The sequence below is a fragment of the Neolamprologus multifasciatus genome, chromosome 7 (genome assembly GCF_963576455.1).
Source record: "Neolamprologus multifasciatus chromosome 7, fNeoMul1.2, whole genome shotgun sequence".
Taxonomy (NCBI): domain Eukaryota; kingdom Metazoa; phylum Chordata; class Actinopteri; order Cichliformes; family Cichlidae; genus Neolamprologus; species Neolamprologus multifasciatus.
This window is the reverse complement of record NC_140445.1, coordinates 10415441-10436177: the sequence shown is the minus strand read 5'-3', so window position 1 is coordinate 10436177 and position 20737 is coordinate 10415441. Positions and strand designations below refer to the sequence as shown.

The 20737-nt window shown below is 40.2% G+C and overlaps 1 protein-coding gene across 5 annotated transcripts in view; it reads right to left on the bottom strand.

The window, feature by feature from the left end:
* Nucleotides 1-8872: 8872 nt before the first annotated feature.
* The window catches only part of LOC146513780 (myocyte-specific enhancer factor 2C-like), a 41937-nt gene continuing 30072 nt past the window's right edge, over nt 8873-20737 (bottom strand). For 4 of the 5 annotated variants that reach the window (XM_085167148.1, XM_085167149.1, XM_085167150.1 and 1 more), the window contains 8 exons: nt 17735-17878; nt 17454-17637; nt 16608-16652; nt 14918-15081; nt 14793-14816; nt 14224-14353; nt 14020-14140; nt 8873-13616 (listed from right to left, as the gene is read on the bottom strand). In XM_085167148.1, coding sequence (XP_085023274.1) covers nt 13277-13616; nt 14020-14140; nt 14224-14353; nt 14793-14816; nt 14918-15081; nt 16608-16652; nt 17454-17637; nt 17735-17878 — 1152 coding nt within the window. In that variant the 3' untranslated portion in view covers nt 8873-13276. The remainder of the gene's footprint in view (nt 13617-14019; nt 14141-14223; nt 14354-14792; nt 14817-14917; nt 15082-16607; nt 16653-17453; nt 17638-17734; nt 17879-20737) is intronic. The other variant, XM_085167152.1, reaches the window with a different exon arrangement.

Here is a 20737-nt window from a genome sequence, read left to right as displayed (position 1 = left end):
TGCTGCTGCATCACAGCCTGCAGTGATAAGATTGTCTGTCAGCTGCTGAAAACATGCAGAGCAGGATTTCAAATGATGAACTCAGTCAATTTTTAAGGTCAGAGCTGCACTTCTTAGAATGGCCACTTGACTTTGGCTACAGATAAGAAACCAATGCTAAGAAAGACAACTTGATAGCATTTAAAAGCATGCTAACAATGTAGTACAGTCAAAGGGTCTGATCAGCTGTGTCTAGCCGACCTGTTACCAGTGTTGAGTGTGATGCAGGACATATGTCAAATCTAAAAATAGGTGTGAATTACAAAACATACCGAAGTAAAGCGATCTCATTTGATCTCAGAGAGCACGCTCATAAAGCATCTTGCCTGTTTGCATCCATGTGCTGTAAAGACAGTACTGCCATCTTGTAGCTGCAGTCAGCAACAGCTAAAAAGAAGTAATTTGGGGGAATATAGTAGATATCTAATATCCAGTGTAGCTTGTTATAATGTTAAATAGTAGATAAATTGATGTTGCATTTTTCAGTAACACAGTAATGTAACATGTTACTGTACTAAGTTCAGAGATCACTTTAAAGCTTTATTTATGTCTTTACCTGTATTACAAAGGTTCTTCAGTTCTCTGCACACTGTGAAACAAACAAAAAAAAAAAAATCAGTCAAACCTTCTTCTTTCCTCCTGCACTCTAAGTACAAAGAGCTGATTTCAGTTCCTGCACAGGGAGGAGAAACAGTGGGTCTACAGCTTTTGAGGAGTGTAGATAAGGACATTACCTTGATTTTTATTGCACAAAAGACAAGAATGTGATGCTGTAATGCAAACTCTGTCCAGGACAGACACAGCTTCATTGAAACTACTGACACCTATTCTTGTAGAGTCTTTAAAGTCACTTTGGACTGGTTTAAGGTTTTCGTCTTTGCTTTTTGTTGTTTTGTTTTCATATGTGTGTGTCCTCATTAAGATAGGTACTTGTGTTTGTCAGTGTATAGTTAATATTGTTCACTGGTATTTATGTAACAATGCATTTTAATCTATATGTGTATGTAATGAGTAGTGAAAAAAGCAATTATGTAATTGCTGACTTATTTTAAAGAAAGTCACAAGTAATGTGGAATATATTACTTTTTTGAGTTGCAACACTCCCATCCAACATTTTCCACATCTGTGATTCAAAGCACAGGAAGGAACAGAGCCATGCAGCCACTGAAACACCTACATCAGTGACAGAGAAGGTTTATTGCACAACAAGAACTTTAATTCTGATAAAATTTCAGTCATATATCTAATTTCTAGCTCAAGTTCCAATCACCCTGTGACGGGTGATTGGAACCTATCCTAGCTGTGACTGGGAGACGAGCAGGGCACACCTTGGATAATAATGCATGCTAAGAACAAGCTGTTCTTCCTCATCTACCGTGAAAAACAAACTGTGCATGAGGGCTGCACCTCTGTTCACTCAGTTTTACCTTGAATCTAACTACACAAGACTTTCACACAGCAACACACACACATACAGACACACACACACAGACACACACACACACACACACAGACACACACACACACACACACACACACACACACACACACACACACACACACACACGAAACAACCCCACCCACCCAGTACACAATGATGAGAGGTCACATGAATAGTGTTTTGGCTTCCGCTATACAGGCGGCTTCTGTCCGGCTGATAAACAGAAACTGGTTTGAACTGGATGAAGAAACACAGGCAGAGACAACGCAGGGCATGTGCCAAGAGACAGGCATAAAGATAGGCTTTACATTTTTAAAAGGACCTGATCGTGTTGCCATGAAAGATGAATCTTACTTTGTTATTTGACTTGAAATGTTGCCTTTTTCAGTGTCTGGCTGACTAAAACAGTATACTATATTGAAAGTATTGAAGATAATTCCAACTTTATCACATGTTAGTTAGCCTGGCAGGACTGCTTTAAAAGAAAACAGGTTTGTTTTAAGACCATTTTCAAACACACAAACAGGTATGTGCAGCATTACGATTCTGGCATTCCAGTTTTAGTGTGTGGCAACTCAGCACAGTTTAAGAGAACACAGGTAAAAACAAAGTACAAAGAAATGTGCATCAATCTAATAACACAAAATACACCTAAATATGAGAAGCAAATAAAGAAACTCAAAACCTACAAATCTCTTACTGTGTATTAGGTCCCCCACCCCCCAAATAAAAAAACACACACACACACAACAAAGTCATGCAAGATGTAGCAAATACAGATATGTGAAAAAAAGCTCCAACCAGGTTCTATAACATGCTGCAAGTAGAGATAATATCATCATTTGTGGCTACATTGATCTCAGCAAGTGATGGTTTCTCTCATCTAAGTGGAGGATCTCTTTGTTACCTTGTGTCCAATGCCTCTGAACAGACATCTTTCTAATATGAATAATTAAAGTGTAACTTTGGTTAAGCTGTCTGTTCATTGTGCAGCACACAAGCATGAAGCCCTGTTTTCTGCTGTGTCTGCGTGTTTTAGCAAGTTGCGTATGTTGCAGACGGTGAAGTCCAGGCACTCGTGTACACATTCATGCAAAGTGCTTGACAGGAATCTGGGCTGTTGGCCAATTGGCAGGCTGTCCTTGATGACTTCTAAACACAGCTGAGGTTTGCTGGGTGAGATCTGTGTGTTTTGAACTGCTTCTGAACATGCCCAAAAAAGCTTCTTTAAAAAAAAAAGGTTACCACATGGACTAACATACGTTTTAATCTTTGAGCTAATGTGCACAGTGGCTCATTTTATTTCCAACGAATTTATCTTACTTCAAGTATGAAATGTACTGGAACCTTTGACCTTTATTGTAGTATCCTGCTCACCTGCGGATGACCAACAAGCTAAGCCAGACTGCCAAAATGAGACACAAGGAGACAGAGTTCACACTGAAGTTGTGATGCAGAATTTATTCAGCCACACAAGCAGCAAACATGTCAAGCATTAATATGTAGTTATGTTGATGCAAAATTTACTGGCGTCGATCTGGGTCTATAAACAGTGGCATAAAATATGCTCATATTACCATATTATCGCTGCTGAAATCAGTGACTGGCTTATTGGAAAAGGTTTGACCTGTTTAGAGGAACTGAACTGGGCCAAGGTACAATAACACATTGGCAGTTGTTAATGCAAGCATGTACTTGTGCTTTAAATGTCATTGTTAATGGTGTATGCCATACAGACATTGTTAGTATCATTGCTCTTGATTGTTTTCCTCGAGGACAGGAATCACTTGTAAAATGGAGAGAATGTTGTGCAACTTGCTTAGAGTCAAGAGAATAGTGAAGCAAGGTACACTTTAGGGAATGGTAAATGGACTGGTTCTTATATAGTGCTCTTCTACTCTATCTGAGCACTCAAAGCGCTTTATACAACTAATTCATTCACCCAATCACTTTTTCTAAGGTGTGAGTGCCTATCTAACATCTAGCATTCATACACATTCACACTCATGGGGTTAGTATCTTGCCCAAGGATTTTTGGCATGCAGATTAGGGGGAAGCCAGGAATCGAACCACCAACCTTCCGATCAGTAGATGACCTGCTCTACCACATGAGCTACGAGCTAAATGTAGGGACTGCATTTTGATTGAAGGAAGACATTAACCTATGATTTGCATTGCCCCCTGGTTTCTCAGTCAGATCCACGCCAACAAGGCTGTGGTGAAACTCAAGGCTCCATAACAGGACTTTTTTTTGCCCTATTTTAGAGCTAATGGTACTTGTAATAATTGTAGCTTGTTCATTGCTTTGAAAACCAAGCTTTGTCCTCCCAAGTGACTGTGAGGAGGACGTGCAGTCTGAGTCTGTGTCTTGTCCTGTCTTCCTCCCCTCACCACTAACCAGTTGCAACAGATGCCTGCCCTTGCTCAAAACTGGGTTGTTTGATTTTTGGGCTTAGGGTATTATTATATTGTTTTAGTGTTTATTTCTTCCAATTTCCCTAATATTACAATAATTGATTACGCAAAAGTGGACAGTAAATTTGAATGAATGATCATTTGTTGACTGTCATTATACAAGTACAATCAAAGTCAGTTTCGCTTTATCTTAGGATAAAAATAATGATAACAATAAATTTTTAAAAAGAAAAAAAAAGAAAATATATATATATATATATATATATATATATATATATATAGAGAGAGAGAGAGAGATAGATAGATAGATAGATAGATAGATAGATAGATAGATAGATAAAGTGTCCTCAGTTCCATAACGTGCATTGTGTGTATTGAGGTTTCTTTGCCATGTGGAAATTTCGGTTGGTGGAAGCCACCACTTCTCTGAGTGGTCTCAGAATCTCATCTCTGCTTTTCAAAGATGGAGCCAGTTGAGGTGTTCTGGGCATGTCCCACCGGGATGAGTCCCCGGGGCAGACCCAGGACATGCTGGAGAGAGATATCATGACTGGCCTGAGAATGCCTTGGTATTCCCTTGGACAAGCTGAGGAGGTGGCCTGGGAGAGGGAGGTCTGGGCTTCTCCTCTTAGGCTGCTGCCCCCATGACCCGGCCCAGGTTGTTCCTGTTGTCCTGGACCCTTTGGGAGACATTGTTGTTGATACTGTGTGTCTTCTTCTTCATCCTGATGGCATAGATGGAGTCCATCCCAACGCTATAGATCAGGGGTCCCCAATCCCGGTCCGCGAGGGCCAGTGTCCCTGCAGGTTTTAGATCTCACCCTGGGTCAACACACCTGAATCACACGATTAGTTCATTACCAGGCCTCTGGAGAACTTCAAGACATGTTGCGAAGGTAATTTATCCATTTAAATCAGCTGTGATGGATCAAGGACACATCTAAAACCTGCAGGGACACCGGCCCTCGTGGACTGGGATTGGGGACCCCTGCTATAGTTAGTAGAATAATACTTTCTTCTCTGCAGCCGTTTCTTTGGATGTTTGGCCTGTTTCAACTTTCTGTGGAAGAAGAGTTTCTGTTGTGCCTTCTTGTCTACCTGGGGAATGTTAGTGTCAGCTGCACAGAGAGAGTGACTCCCCAACAACTTCCAAGCTTCTCCCCATCAACCTCCTCCAGCAGAACACCAATCACTTTGCTTTTATGGAAAGTAGGGGTGCAACAATACTCGTATCGATATTGAACCGTTCGATACAGTGCTTTCGGTTCGGTACGCATATGTATCGAACAATACAAATTTTTTAATTTATTTTATCAACTTTTCTTCTGACGATGCTGTCTGTGTTGAGAGCTCAGTGGATCTGCGTTCGACTACTCCGCCTAGGCTGCACTGTCGAGCGCAGATCCACTGAACGCAGCGCAAGCTAGCAAGACAGAAGCGAAGCTCGTTGCAACATGGCAAATTTAACCTCCCCCATCCTCATTCAGATCTGGCCTTTGGAACTATTTTGGTTTTCATGTGAGGTATGACCCTGAAGGTAAGCTCGTCATGGACTGCACATTTACACCGACATCATCCTAGTGCAAAGACAAGTGGAAGCAGACAAAAACAACAAGCACACATGCTACAAACGTTACCCGAGTCATTTAGACAGCCATTAGCACATGATTCTTCTTATGGGGACCTGATATATTTAATATGCTGCTGAGAATATACCCCAGAAGAAGCGTATTGTATAGCTTTTATTTTGGAAAGAGCCATTTCTCTGTAATAAACTCTCTTTTCCAAAGATGAGTGATTTTTCGATCAGATAGATTTATTATTTTATTACTTTGTTGTTTCAGCAACATTAAATTTAAAAACTGTACTTTTGAGTTCAAATATATATTTATAATTTTAATAAATGACAAATTAAAAAAGCCTGAACATTTTTTTTGTACCAAAAAAATGTCGAACCGTGACACCAAAGTATCAAACCGAACCGTGAATTTTGTGTATCGTTGCACCCCTAATGGAAAGCTCTCTTCACAACAACAGACTGGGGCACAGCCCCAATTCACCAATTAACCATTAACTATTACCTCAACTTATTGTATTTTAAATGTTCTTATCTTTCATTACAAATGGCTATCTGATAGATGTGGCTCATAAACTCTCATGAAATTTGTGTAGACCCGATCAGCGCGATACTGTCTCTTGTAGGGAAAATAAAAACAATATGCCTTATAATCACTGGAATTGGTAAAGATGACCTTGAGACTTGTGCTAGTGGTATAAAAGTGGTTATGCAATTTGTCAACTAAAGTATTATCTAGTAGTGATGATAAGAAACTTTTCAGAGGTCGTGCTGTACGAGTGCAATATGAGTGCAGGGTTAGCTTAGTGTTTACAGACAGAATACTTGAACCCCAGTGGATTTGTTGAAGGTGATCTTGTTTAAAAAGTTCAGTGCAGTTGAGAAATTATGCGAAATTATGTCCACAAAGGGCAGCCAAGACGTGTAGTGATGAGGGAGTGTAGAGGGTACACAGCTGCAGTAGCCAATCCAGTGGCAACCAGGCTATCACAAGAAGTGGCAGGATGAAGAGAGATGTTGGAGAGGCTTGTCAGGCAGCTGTCCCCTCTTCACTACTCAAACTGTAACCCCTGAGGCAGATGCATCAACCGCTTTGGAGCAGACGCGTGACCAGAACTTAACTGGTTATTTGGGTGGTTGTGCACTGGAAAGCATGGTACATCAACATTTTACAGTGGGTCAAATTTGTTGATTTGTTTCCCCAGTATGCTCCTTACTGTCCTTTACCAGGACCAGGCTCTGGGTTGCAGGGTGCAGAGCACAATTGGGACTTTGGCATATCTCATCGGCCAGAGCCAGGAGATAGCTGCGATGACTGGATGTCCTCCAGAGGTGGCCAAACCGGACCAGAGGAGTGTGGTGTTACAGTGAGCTGCGACCGAGCACTAAGTGGAGGGGCGGCTGCCGATGTTTCCACAGCAGGAGATGTGTAGAGACGGTAGGTGCTTCTCTTGTGTTAGCCACATATGAAAATCCCATGATAAGTTCCCACTTTGGTCACTGCATATCAGCTTGTAAAAGTGAGTATGTCAGCAGGCAACGTTCACAGACAGCTATAGCTTGGGGGTAACAAACAGTTTGCAGACAGACCTCATAGACAGACATTAATGACTTTATAGTATTGTATCACCACAATAGAGGACTGCTGGCTTACTTGTGGTGCCTAGGGTATTTCAAAGCAGAATTTTAGGCAGAGTCTTCTGTCATGGATCGGCAGAATCATAAACCCACTTGCTAAGTACTGGGAAAGATTAAACAGGTATATTTACAGGTAAGTGAATAAATGCAAAGTTAAAGCAATCTGTGATTGCATTAGAGATCTGGGAGAGGTGGTGAAGGTATGCAGGCTTTTCCAATCTGCACACACACGCTATCGTATTAAGCTCAGTTGTATAAGGCCTCAGAGTACATGGAGAGATCAAATGTACTTTTTAAGGATTCAAAGACTTTAAACACTTGATTAGTAACAAATGAAAAACACAATTAGTAAAACTGGCTTTAAAACCAAGAAATATCCACTGAAACTGGACTAATGGGGTGTAATTCCTAACAAACGAGGACCAATGTTTATACTGCTGTCGGTCTTTTCTGCCCTCTGGTGGTTAGTCTGCTGAAACAGACATGAAGATTTCTTTGTGCTGTATGGATTACTTGCAATTATCATATATTTATCCAGATAAATACTAGTGAGTGAAAAAACAAAGGAAAGACTAACAACCTTATGATAAGTACATTTACTGTTTACCTCCTGAGCTACAGCTGTGAGACCAGCTCCTACACAGCAATTCTCCATTTCTCTGCGTGAGGGTTGAACAACATTCTTCATTCTCAGCACTGTCAATTCAATTCAAATTGTATTTATAAAGCACCAAATTATAAAAACACTCACCTCAAAGCACTTTATGCTGTAAGGTAAAGAGCCTGCAATAATAAAGGAAGTAATAGCAGGAAGAAACCTCTGGCAGGACCAGGCTCAGTGAGGGCCAGCCATCACCTGCAACCAGTTGTTGGTGAGAGGATGTCTAACACCTTGCTCCAATAGCTGTTAAACTCTGCTGTGATCTGATGAGCATGAAGGGATTTGTTCATGGGAATCATCATCCAGAAAAAGATTACTGCCATTAGAACAGGAATCTGTTACAGTAGGATAAAGGTGGTCAGTAAGAACAACTTTGTACGGTGACTGACATGTGGTAATGTCCTAAGATACTGGAGCAGAGCAGGCTACAGCACAGATTGTGCTTCTAGTGTAAAATGAGTTCAATCCAGTCTTTGAGAATCACAAGAGAAGAGTCTTTATTTCCAAGTCTGGAGATGTTCACTGAATCCTTGAAACCCCCCTAAAACTTGTTTATCAGCTAAAGTCTTCTTGCTTATTTTGGGCAATGCAGCAAAAATCGAGAGCTCAAATCAAAATTTATTTTCTGTTGTTTGTGGGATCTGGATCTCATAAGCAGATGCTTACTTAGCTTGGCCTCCAGTAACATAGTGAGGAATGGTGGAGTTGCTTTTAATCAGGAAATGTCCTTTAATACGAAACAAATATGTTACCCTGTTAAAAGGGAGCCATCTTTCCCACTGTCGCCCAGTGCTTACTCATAAAGCATCTTGAGGTGACTGCTCTTGTGATTTGGTGTTATATAAATAAAATTGAACTAAAATTGAATAAATAAAATAATGTCAGACTATGTCATCCCATAGTCTGACTATGCCATCACTAAACCATTTTTAATGCATTTTGATATTATTATATGTGAGCGTATGTGAAAGTTTAAAAATTCTTGATGTGTACACCTATACATACTAAGTAGGGTTCATCATTTTGACTGAAACTGCAGTATATCTGTCTTCACACAATCCTGTTAAAACGAGGCAATGATAACAAATCAGACAGAGACCGATATATTTTAATATATTTATTTTTTTTGCAAAATACAAATACTACCACATTTCTGAGTGAGGGAATTGCTGTACATCTGCAACAACAGTGTGTTTAATTTTTTTTCATTGTCTCCAAATTGGCGACAAAGGCCAGCTTATGCCGCTAACAATCTCTTTGAATATCTAACTTAATAGTTATTAGAAGCATTAGTGCATGAAACAATGGCATAACAGAGCCAAAAGTGTACATTTCCCCCAGTGTACAGAGGACATTCACTGATGTCGCCAAAAAGAGGAAATGAAAGTATTTCATTGGGGCGCTTCAGGTACAGGCAGTAATCAAACTGAAAACAGATACAGAGGGGCTTTCACAATGTCAACACTGCATCTCCCTGTTTTGTGAGCTTCACCTCCACCCGTACACAAGCCACCCCACTTGAAGCCCAAGGATGAGCTCCTGGCTCTCACTTCATTGTGGTACAGTAAGACCAGCTTGATGAAAAGGAAAAGGGTGCAGAAGTGAACACATCTGGGCTCTGCCCTGGTTAACAGACATCACTTCATCCCATCACAGCTACAGGGATTTTCAGTGAGAGAATTTATTCGCTGGATTTACATTAGAGATGATGGCTGAGGGTTTGAGCTCCAAATATACAGTTTTAAAACCAAAATATTCAAATGTGAACAAGCCTCAGCCACCAGCATCTCTTCAGTATTAAAAACTAAAAATAAGTGGATTTCACTCTGCAGTCCTTCAGCCTGTCTGTGGCTGGCGTCAGACCCAGCTGACATGCAAGGCACAACTCAGTCATTTATGTACACTTGTAGAGTTACACAAACACAACCACGCGGTAGTGGAAAGTAGCTGAGTACTTTAACTTTTCATAACTGTATGTTTTGTTCTTTATTTTGCAAGATTTTATATCCAAAGATAAACTTATAGTGTATGGTGGACAAAATTCTTGTTCTTAGTACATTTTTTTACTAAATATGGCGGCAAATCCTAAAATGTATTCACATGTGCTTCTATTATTGCTGTTGCATAAAAAGGTAAAATCATGAACAATCTTGTAAAATGACCATGGGAAGCACTAGACTCAAGGGCGTAGATTTGGTTTTGGCATTGGTGGGGACAGATGATTCAACCACTGAACGCTGCCCTGTTTCTTATTTTTTTTTCATTTTTCTCTTTGCTTCTTGATAAAAAAAGGGAGAAATATACTTGCCTACATATGCTATTCTACATGCTTTTAAACCGTTTAAAATTACAATTCATAGTTTTATATGTGAATTATATAATGTTAAATTACTATTAAACAAATGACTGACTAAGTATTTTTTGGCTTTAGTTTACTTCAGCCATATTCCATATAAATCAGGTATCATACAAAAATAAAAATAGCTTCAAATACAGTCATGACAATAAAAGAATATGCCTTTAAAGACTTAACAACATTACTTCAGTTATAGTACACCAACATCTCTGATACATTAGCACTAAGGGAACACTGAATGACCTGGTGGTTTTTGTCCACAAAGTACTCATCTAAGATTACCACAAAGTCTCTCACCAAAATGATGCAACATTTTAGGCACTATTGCCTCTATCAAATCAGTGAGCTGGGATTTTTTATTCTAAACATGACTACTGGTGTCCCACACAACAACTCAATGTCCACTATGTGAAGGAGCCAAACGCATGCCTTCTCATCTCGTTAACTGAGATAAACTGCTGGCATATTTGTTTTACATCTATACTGTCCAGTATGGTTACATACAATTTTAGACTGATGTGGGCCAAACCTTGAGACCTCAGAATTAGGGAGGCATTCAAAAGGGCCGTTGGGGGGAGGGGGTATACATAAACATATATATACACACATTTGCCATATTTGTCACATGAAGGAGGACTCCAGTAGAAAATGTAATTTCACTCTTTCTGCACCGCTGGGTGAATGAGACGTTGACAGATCGTTTTTTTTTCTTTCTATCGGGTTTGTTTTTCTTTACTGGAAGAGATCAAATTATTGGTGGAGACAATTCAATAATTGCTGAATATTGGTGGGGACATGTCTCATCCGTCCATGCCAAATCTACGCCCTTGACTAGACTAAACCATCGTGGACAGTCTAACGGGTAACATTTTTGGCTGGTACTTAGCTTGAACTTAACCGTCCTGAGGATTTCTTCCACCACTGCTAGTATTTAAAAATGATGAAAGTGGTAAGTGGAAAACAGGAACTTTGTCCTTTGTGCTCTGACGGATTGTCGCTGTGAGATCACGTTGGGTCTGACACCAGCTAAACAAACTTTTTTTCTACCTTAGAGCAAACGTCTCCCTGAACATCTGATGGGAAACGGTGTGCATGTGTGCATTCTGCTGCTGCTTTTTATATCATTGTTATTACACGGGACTGCAGACATCCAAAAATATCAATCTGATCTAACAAGCAAAGACTCAAGTTTAGTTTGAAAAACACTACACTACAAACTCTGTGCAGCAAAGCATCACTTGTCCCAGTCAATATGGCTTTTAGGATCCTCATCCTGACTGCTAAATCCTGCAAAGCTATCAGCACATGCTAACTTTCATGCATCAATTACAAAGACACGAATAACAGTTTCATTGCTACAGTCGCCTCACGCGAGCGCCCTCTGCTGTCTGGTTCCACACACGACCTCGTTTGTTTTCTTAGGAATAACAACTTTTAGATTGTCTTTTTATAAACTGGATACAAAATTGTGAACTATACTTCACTTCAGATTACTTACATTTGAACATTTTAAAAAGAAAAAAAGTAAACCTATTGTTTAATTTTACAAACTACATTTAGAACCAGAATTTGGGTCTAATTTCCTAATTTCTTTTGGTTTTATTATTTATATAATAATAATTAATGATACAATTCTAATTAATAATAAAATTCCTACAGCTTTTAGCTTCCTTCTGCTAATATACATTTTGTGCATATGTAGCCTGTGTGACTGACATTTTAACTAAAGTACTTTGAGGTGGGTCATTGTCAGAATTACTTACTTAGTTACTTCCAATCACAGCTTTTTTTGCTTCAGTGTTTTCTAATGTTTTTGGTATCATGTCTGAATTAACTGTAGTCCCCCCTTTTGCTCTGAAATTGTCTTCACATTAAATGAAACTTGTTTTCTATCCAACTTGTTCCAGATCACTTTCTTCTCCCTCACAATGAAACCTCTCACGATTCGACATCACTTTCTCTTCCTGCACTTACTCATACTCCCATTTTCTCAACCCATTTTCTTCACCACACTTTACTTTCCATATGTTCTGGTTACATGAGTGATTGATTATGTGCATAAATATGTTGTACCTGCAGCAGTGAACTGATGCTCCATTTAGCCACCTGACCTTAAATTCACCATTAGCGTCACTATTCAGAGTACCAGATTTTCTCACCTTGATCTTTTTGTTGCTTTGCATACATATGCTCATATGCAGCACATATGTACATATGTTATTTGCTTATACCCACACACACGAACACACACGCATAAAACAAGCAATACATGTACACCAACAGCCCCTCTGACAGCTTCAATATGTTTGGCTCCCGAATGATATCCTGGACCAACAGTGTTTGTAGAAAAGGTGGGGAAAAAAGAAACTCTTAACAATTTCAAGCTTTTACTTATGAATGGAAACAGTTGGATATTTCCTTCTTACTTTTTGCTTTGTACTAGTTGAAGTTTAAACTAGTTGTTTTTAATTTTTTCACATATTTGTGATTTACTGAAGTATTTCCTTTTCAGGAGAATTTTTATATTGTTCTTTTTACACTCCTACATTCCTCTAATACATCCATCTTTCTTGACTCTTTGGGATTATCCATATATTCACTGACCTCAACATCGGAAACTCAGGAAATGAATGATATGAACACCCGCCTTTGGAACAGTAAGAAAAAGTGATTATGAATACTTTTAGGCCCAGACAACAGTCTCATCTAACTCACTGAGCACTTCTTTAATTTGACTGAACTCTTTCATTTAAAGCTTTTGGATGTTTTAGAATCTGGGTCTGGTTGGGATTGGCCTGGTTCACTGTTACTATCAAATGAATAAAAACTTCCTTGGACAATATGAAGCTCTGAAAACTAAAAAGTTGGATTTAAGTCAAACAGTTTTCTTCCTTTTCTTTCTCGATGTCTGAAAACTGATTCTGAACTTCAAGGAGTCATTAGTGTGAAGTCTACCAAGAGTATATGCTGGAAATACAGCTGAGCAATCACTGTATCCACACATAGCAGCCCCCACCCCCATGTACATGTTACACATATAGCACACCCACTCAGTACAAGAAGAATATGATGTTAATAATATTAATAATAATAATAACACTATGTGGTAACTTTACTAATACTCCTCCCACGGCTGTAGAGAGGCTCTGATCATGCCGTCCACCCTTCTGATAGCCTCATCCGTTTAACTGATGGGCTGTGGCGCTCCTCATGACTGGACAGGGGGTGGAGGAGGAAGCTGTCGTTCCCATGGTGATCCTCTCGCTCATCGCTGCCTTCATATGAGCTCCCACAGCTGGACACGCTGTCACCAGGGGAACGCCCTTGTTCATGGGACCCCCGGCCTGTGGTGGAGTATCCAACTGTGGTCATGCCTCCTTCAAGTCCTGTTCCAACCATCCGGTCTCTGGGAGGGGAGGCTGGCTCAGACTTGATGTGGACGTTTTGATGGCCAGAGGAGAGGTTTAGGTTTGAGTTCTGGCACAAATTCCTGTAAGATCAAAGCAAGAGAAACAGCATCTTAAATTCAGAGCAAAGCAAATTTTAAGAACGTCTTTAGAGGAAATATCGATTAAACGCTTGTTTTAATTCTTTGGTGAGAATATGAAGATTCTTGTTTTTGGCTGCTGTTTCCAATTGAACATACAAGTGGATGGAAACATTGATTTACAGAAATGTGATCATGTTGCACTTGGGCTCCATGGAAATGTCTGTTTTTTAAGGGGATTTCTGAATAATTAAGTAACAATTACTATTAATTAAACTTTTTTTCATTTTTTCCAGTGTATGTTGGATAAACCAGGACACTAACAGCTCAAATTATTGCATTGATTCTGGACAATTCTTTCTAAGGCTTGGCCTGTGGCCTGAAGGTAATATACACAGCTGCTTACCCCATGTGTCCCAGTGCTGAGTGTTGTAGATTCTGTATCTGCTGTTGCTGCCAGTTCACTGATCCCAGAACAGAACCTCCAAAACTGGACAGCGATGGCAGGTCACTGCTGAGGGAGAAATCTGAAGATGGACAAAAAGAGAAACTTGAGCAAAGACGAGGAAACCTGTGGAGTCCAGCAGCAGTGTGCTTTTGTTGTAATCACCTGTGCCATAAGATGAGGAAAGTGTAGATTGGTACCCACCCATCCCCTGACTGGGGATAGTGGTGGCAGAGAGAGTGACAGCAGGGGTTGACAAGGTCTGAGCTGTCTGGGAGTGATTTATTCTCTGGTTCTGCAAAGAAAAGGTAAGATGTCACCAAGCTAAACAGTGAAAGCTGATTCAGGGCCAGCATTTTATGGTTATCTGCCACGCCTGGTAATCATGATTTGCTCATTTTAGAAAATCAGTAATCTCAAGTGGTACTTCTAGCGTTTGCTGGTATTCATGGTAACCTGGTCACGCCAATAACTCCTTTAGAGATCCTAAATTTTCAAGCTCATCTTCAGGAGCCTTTCTTCATGGTTCCTTAAAATCACTTCAGCGTCAGAATTTTTCAAATATCTCTAAAGTACAAATAGTTCCCTTATACTTAAGGTAATAATGTAAATGACATTGGCACTAATTTCACATATTTGTAGCTTGTATATCATCTATAAACTAGCAGAAGGAGGCATACATGAAAAGTATGGTTCTCTCTGCTGATCCTCAGATTTTATTCAGAGCTACTTACCAACATCAGGTCAAAGTCCTCACACTGCAGGGCAGCAATAAAGCACAAACTCAAATGAGTCCGCACATAAAAATCAACTTATGAAATCAAACAAATCAAAAGACTAAGCAGAAGGAAGCACTTACAACAGCTGGTATGTTGTTGCACTTGTTGGAAGGGGGCATCAGTGTTCGCAGGTCAGGTTTACGGCTCATGTTCATTGAAGGACTTTTATCCTGCATGTTCTTGGGGGCGCCTCCTGGAGACAGCAGTCCAGGGGAGGTGCAGTGGTTGCTGTAGCTGTCGTTTCCTTGTCGGGCAAAGTTTTAAAAAGGTATCTCTCATTACAAATGACTACAAAATCACTACTGTAGCCCAAACCCATTTTTATTTGTGCCTATATTTCATGGAAGTATATTTATCATTGCTGTTTTCAAACTTCTGATTCTGACCAACCACTTTAGCAGGATGTTCTAAGATTTTGTGCGACACCATTTTTACATAAAATAGGTGAATCTTCCCTTTTTCTAGTGTGAGGCTGGTAAAAGTGTCTTTAACTTCAGTATCTGCAGATGTATAGTCGATTGAATGCTGCTGGAGCACTCTTTAACGGAACATCTGGGGAGAAAGTTCAAAGTGCATCACTCCAATCAAAAAGTCTGAAAACGTGCTCATCCACTCAAAGTTTTATAACTGCAAACTCTAGCTGAAGCCAATAACCAGAGAGGGAAGATTGTCTGTCTCAGAAATGAATTTTATATTTTAATTCTCTGCAAGGTTTTCAGAGTTTAAGCACCTGAACAATGAGCAATGACAGACTCCCAATGTACTGCTTTATTCCTCATCTGAACAGGATACAGGGGAGATACCTAGCTGTCCAATCACAGGGGAGGAGACTTACATGAATGTAAACAGCAAGAAGAGACATTATCGCTACAGTTTTCTTCATGCATGTCCTCAAATTACCAAATGAAATGAAAAATGACACTCTGAGAAGCACCTTTTTTTAATTGTGGGTCTAGCAGCAGTAAGCTGTTGAGGTACATGCAAGATATTTCATCGATGGATGTTCTATATCTTAGCAACCAAAGGGTTCCAGGTTAAAAAAAAAAAAAAAAAGTTGCACACCCAACCACGTGCTACCAGTTTTGATCTTGTCAAGATCCTAGTGTGTGAGAAGAGCCTGAAAGAGGATGGTGTGTTTTCAGCTGGAAAAATAAAGACTTTTAAGAGAGAGGAGATTTGAGCTTATGGCTACTGTACTCATTGCCCTCCAGGAGGCACTATAGTGCATCTCTAGCAACTAAAACTGTATTAAGGAAATGCTGCTGCAGTCAGTGCCCTGATGACATTTACCACTGGTATCACCTACTGTTTAGAGCAGGCATATTTCTTCTCATACTGAGCACAAGGTGGCACAAACATATACATAATGATGCCCTAATCAGCAGTGCTGGATCCACTACACTCTACAAATAAAGTTGACTTGACTTGACTTGACTTGACTACACTCACATTTTACCTGTTTCCACTAGAAGACTACACTATCATGTTCACCACAGCAGCAACAACTGACGGAGTGGAGGAATGTAGATGAAGCCCCTCAAGAACTGGCTGTTCTTTGAGTGCCTAAAACCGACTATTATGTAAAATATCTTCATCTACATTTGTAGTTATGGCTGCTCTGTTATCTGATATTTCACGTGTTTATGTCATTTAATATTTATGTGACCTAAAGACAGTGTTCAGTTTACTCTGTTATGAGGAAGATCTATCTATATAAAGAGAGTGATAGAGAGATACATATAAAGAAATAAGACAGAGTTGCGTTCTTACCCACACTTGACAAAACAGTGCTCGACAGCTCTGAACCCATCAGTCCTACAGACAGAAACACACATCAAATGAGTATACAATCTGGGTTTTGTTGCTCATTTTTATTATACAATGCCATAATACTTTGGGTGTTAGATTCTTGATCAGGAACCTTTGCAAACTATTTATCATGTAGAGCTCAGCTGTTATTCCAAACCTGATATGCAGAGATTGTCTTCATTCTTAAGAATAATAATTATTCAAATGAACATACTATATAGGTCTCCCAATAAATTACTACCAAAGAAAAGGAAGATTCAAGAGAACCTAACACAGCTGGCAAAATTGTAGTTTTATTAACCGTGTTAGGAAATGCAAAGTTAACACAAACCCACAATAGAAAGATTACTGGGAAAATGATCCTCTTATGGCCTTAGCATATCTATTGATTGTCATTATCATAGAAAAAAGTAGGAAAACACTCACGGCTGAGTCACTTTTTAAGTTGTATTCTTAAGTCTAAAATGCCATTAATGCCTGACTGCTACACCTTTTTGTCACTGCTGGACCAAATGTTGGCCAATACTGGGTTTTTTTCTCATATAGAAAATCTGGAAACACTTCAGCGCGTCAGGCTTTCTATGAAAGGAAAATCAGCAGGATCGTGAAAAGATTTTTAAATAGAAGACAAAAAACAGGAAAACACGTGCTAGGTAGGTTAACACCGAGTATTTGCTAGGTGTGGACCAGCCTGCTTATTTGCCCAAAGGCCCATTTTGAGCTCTAGCTGTTACAGTCCAAAACAGCTGAACATTTAATAAGGTCTTTGATGAGGACTGAAGTAAAAGCTACTGACCACAAACATACCTGCATTTCCTGTGCTGGAAGGACGTTGAGGCGACATGCTGTTTCTTTGCAGAGATGAGTGAGAGATGGGCAGCAGGCTATGGTTACCCAGATTGCCCCCTATGCCCTGATGGGAGTAGAGCAGCCCACCCTGATTACTGCCTGGGATGGATATACCCATGTCATAGTTGGAGGAGGGCAGACCCTGCACATAGAACAAACAAAGCCAGTCGTCACTGGTAAGGAAACACGAAGCTGCTTAAAACAACACTATGCATCAAAAAGAGCAGGTGTGAACATACACAGATTCTCTGTCGGTTGATCATCAGGTCAATGTCTTCATTGATTTTCCGGTATTTATCGTCCAACTCTGGGCTCTGGCCAGCAGAGTCATCAGCCTCGATGTCAGGGCTTTCACAGCCGTTTAAACCCTTCTTTCGCAGGGTCTGGATAAAAGAAGACAAACAAAAGAGACAAACACAGCAGGGTGACTTTACTGTATGTACTACATCCATGGATCTTCTCTGAGACCTTCCTCTTTTCCTCCTGCCCGGCAGCTCCATCTTCAGCATTTTTTGTAAAGTGTGTCCACTATCTCTCCTCTGCACATGGCCTAAACCTCATCTCAGCCTCACCTCTCTAACTTTGTCTCCACATCCCTCAACCTGAGCTGTCCCTCTGATGTCCTCATTTCTAAGCTTGTCCACCCTCTCTGAGATTCTGTTAAACAGCCTGGTCTAAAAGTCCATTACCCTCTCTCCCACACATCTGCATAACTCCACAGGTATGTCACCTGGACCAAATCTTCATCCAACTCTTCTTCATTTGCTAACTTTCCTCCATACTCACTATAAGCCTTTTTGTTGCTTCCCTTCTCTCTGCTGTACATCTAGCCTTCCAGCACTCCTGTCTACTTTATTTCTCTTTATGGCTATCGCACTTTTCCTTTGCTAAAACTTCCTCATTCCAACAACAAGACTCATTGTCTTTGCTCTGTCCTGATACACCAAACACCTTCTGGCAGTTTCCCTCAATGGTACTTTTCCAGTCATCTGGTAAGTCTTCCCTACCACCCAGAGCCTTTCTCAATTCCTCCCTGAACTAAGTGCATAATTCTATCTTTTTTGACTTAAATCATTTAAATCCTTACGTCTGCCTTCACTTGCTTCCTCGTCTTGATGTCCAAAGTCAAAATCGACCATCCTTCTCTCCATCATATCAGCTTTCCCTTTAGCAGCCATAGTCCCTACTCTCAACTCCACACCCCTGCCTTTCTTTCCCTCTCGCTGCCTCCTAACACACCTCCCTCTATTTCTGTTCCTATGTATTCAGCCAGCAGTAGTACAGTTTCCACCAGCACCCTGTTAGCCAACAGCATCAGAGGCAGTAATTGTTACCCGGTCCAGAAGAATCTGGTATGGAAATCTCATTCTTGATGACCCACATATTCAAACTAACATTGACTACCATTCCTGATGGTAGCCTCTCCATTTATACAGGCATCGGACTGGCACTGCACTGCTCCTTGTGACTACTACAATTAGTAGCTCTATAAAACTATAAAACATGCAATCTAAATATGATTTTTATGAATTAAAGGCCCTGTGTGGTTAGTTAGTCTGCTCTGAGAAAGTTTTGATCTTGCACCAGGACTCTTCTTCTAATGAAGAGGTCGAACTTAGAACAAACATTTCCAACCACAAGAGGGCGATAAATGAGCAGCTATCCCACCAGTGAGGCTCCAAACTGACTTCTATAGGCCAGACACCAGTTTAAAATGTAAAAGTACAATCAGACCCAACATACTCGTTTCACCAGCATGTGACAGCATTCACAAAAAGGTCTCTGAATTTTTATACTCATGTTATGCGTGAAAAATAAACAGAATTTAATTTGTGTGTGTGTCTCAAAGGTCAGATGCTTCATGTGAATATTGGGAAATCTCTTCTCTTACACAGATTTTGGATGATGATGGTGATGTGAGTGTGTGTGCGTCTGTTTGTGCATGTGTGTGTTTACGTGTTGTACAGTGTGTGGTTTGGGTCTTGGTGGCCTGCTTCAGCGCTTCACAGCCCATTAGTCCAGTCTGTCACTGTATGGGCATGGCAGTGCCTCTTTCAAACACAGACATACAAATATGACTGTTGGAGCAGCTATCCCACTCATCCCAGTCATGTACACCTGTTGTGCTTTAAAAGGGAGGGAGGGGGTTTTAGGGTCTGCAGTGAGGGGAGGGGTGAGGCAGCTTCCACCAATACCAGTGTGGCTACTGGAAGGATGGCCGTAGAAGGTTATTTTTTGCCCCTGTGCTCCGCAGTGTTCCTCGTCACTCCCTTGCAATTTGTCAATCTGGCTGATTTATTAAAACATAAAACCGACTCCACTAGCCTACTTTTCCCTCATCAAATACACACAGAGCACACAGTGCTACTACATTATGCCTCACTTTGTTTTTTAGTGGAAATAAAGACTGAATGCAAGGAAGTCAGGTGGAAACATTTCACTTATTAACTTTAAAGGAGCAAACTGTTAAAATACTTCACGCGTTTATGCAATAAAATGTGAATTTAAGGTAAAGTAGAGGTCTCCTAATGGCTAATATTACATCTGTAAACAGTGTTTAAGCATTGACATTAGTCTTAGTCTGCTGGTTTCAAATTTAGGTTTGACCCAACTCCAAAGCAATTGTGAAATGATTCATTTGAGAGGATAGAAGAAAAACAAAATTGTAATTAGGGCTGAGAGATAAATTAATCTCAGTAATTATCACAGGAAAAATTACCTGTATAATAATGACGATAACCTGATGAGTAATTGGCAGTCTGCACAATCATCTGTACAATTAGCCTCTGAGGTTACAGCATCAGGGTTATGTGGATAAAATGTTCACAAAGATCAAGAAAAAGACAACACACGCACTTTCTCTCGCTCTCTATCTCTCTCGGAAAATTAGAATAAGTGATCATGGGGAGAGTGTGCAAGATGAGGCGATTGTTGTTAAAAGACAACAATCACTGACAAGAAAACAAAAAACTTTTCCAGGATTTTAAAAGGTTCCACAACCAAGAAGCCAAATCTGCCAACAAGCCTCACAAGTAGTTCAGTCTGCAGCTTCTTTTCTTTAACAGAAACCTATCTGTAGCTGTTTGTCAGCTACATCAGCAGCCATGCAGTCAAGCTTTAACTGCAGCCAGGCAACTTCACCCGCTCACTTTCACCCATCCGGCAGACAAATCTATGCACATCATTTAAGCTGCTTTGGTTTGCCTACAGTTGCTGCACAAAACAGCTGCTTTGAGACCCAC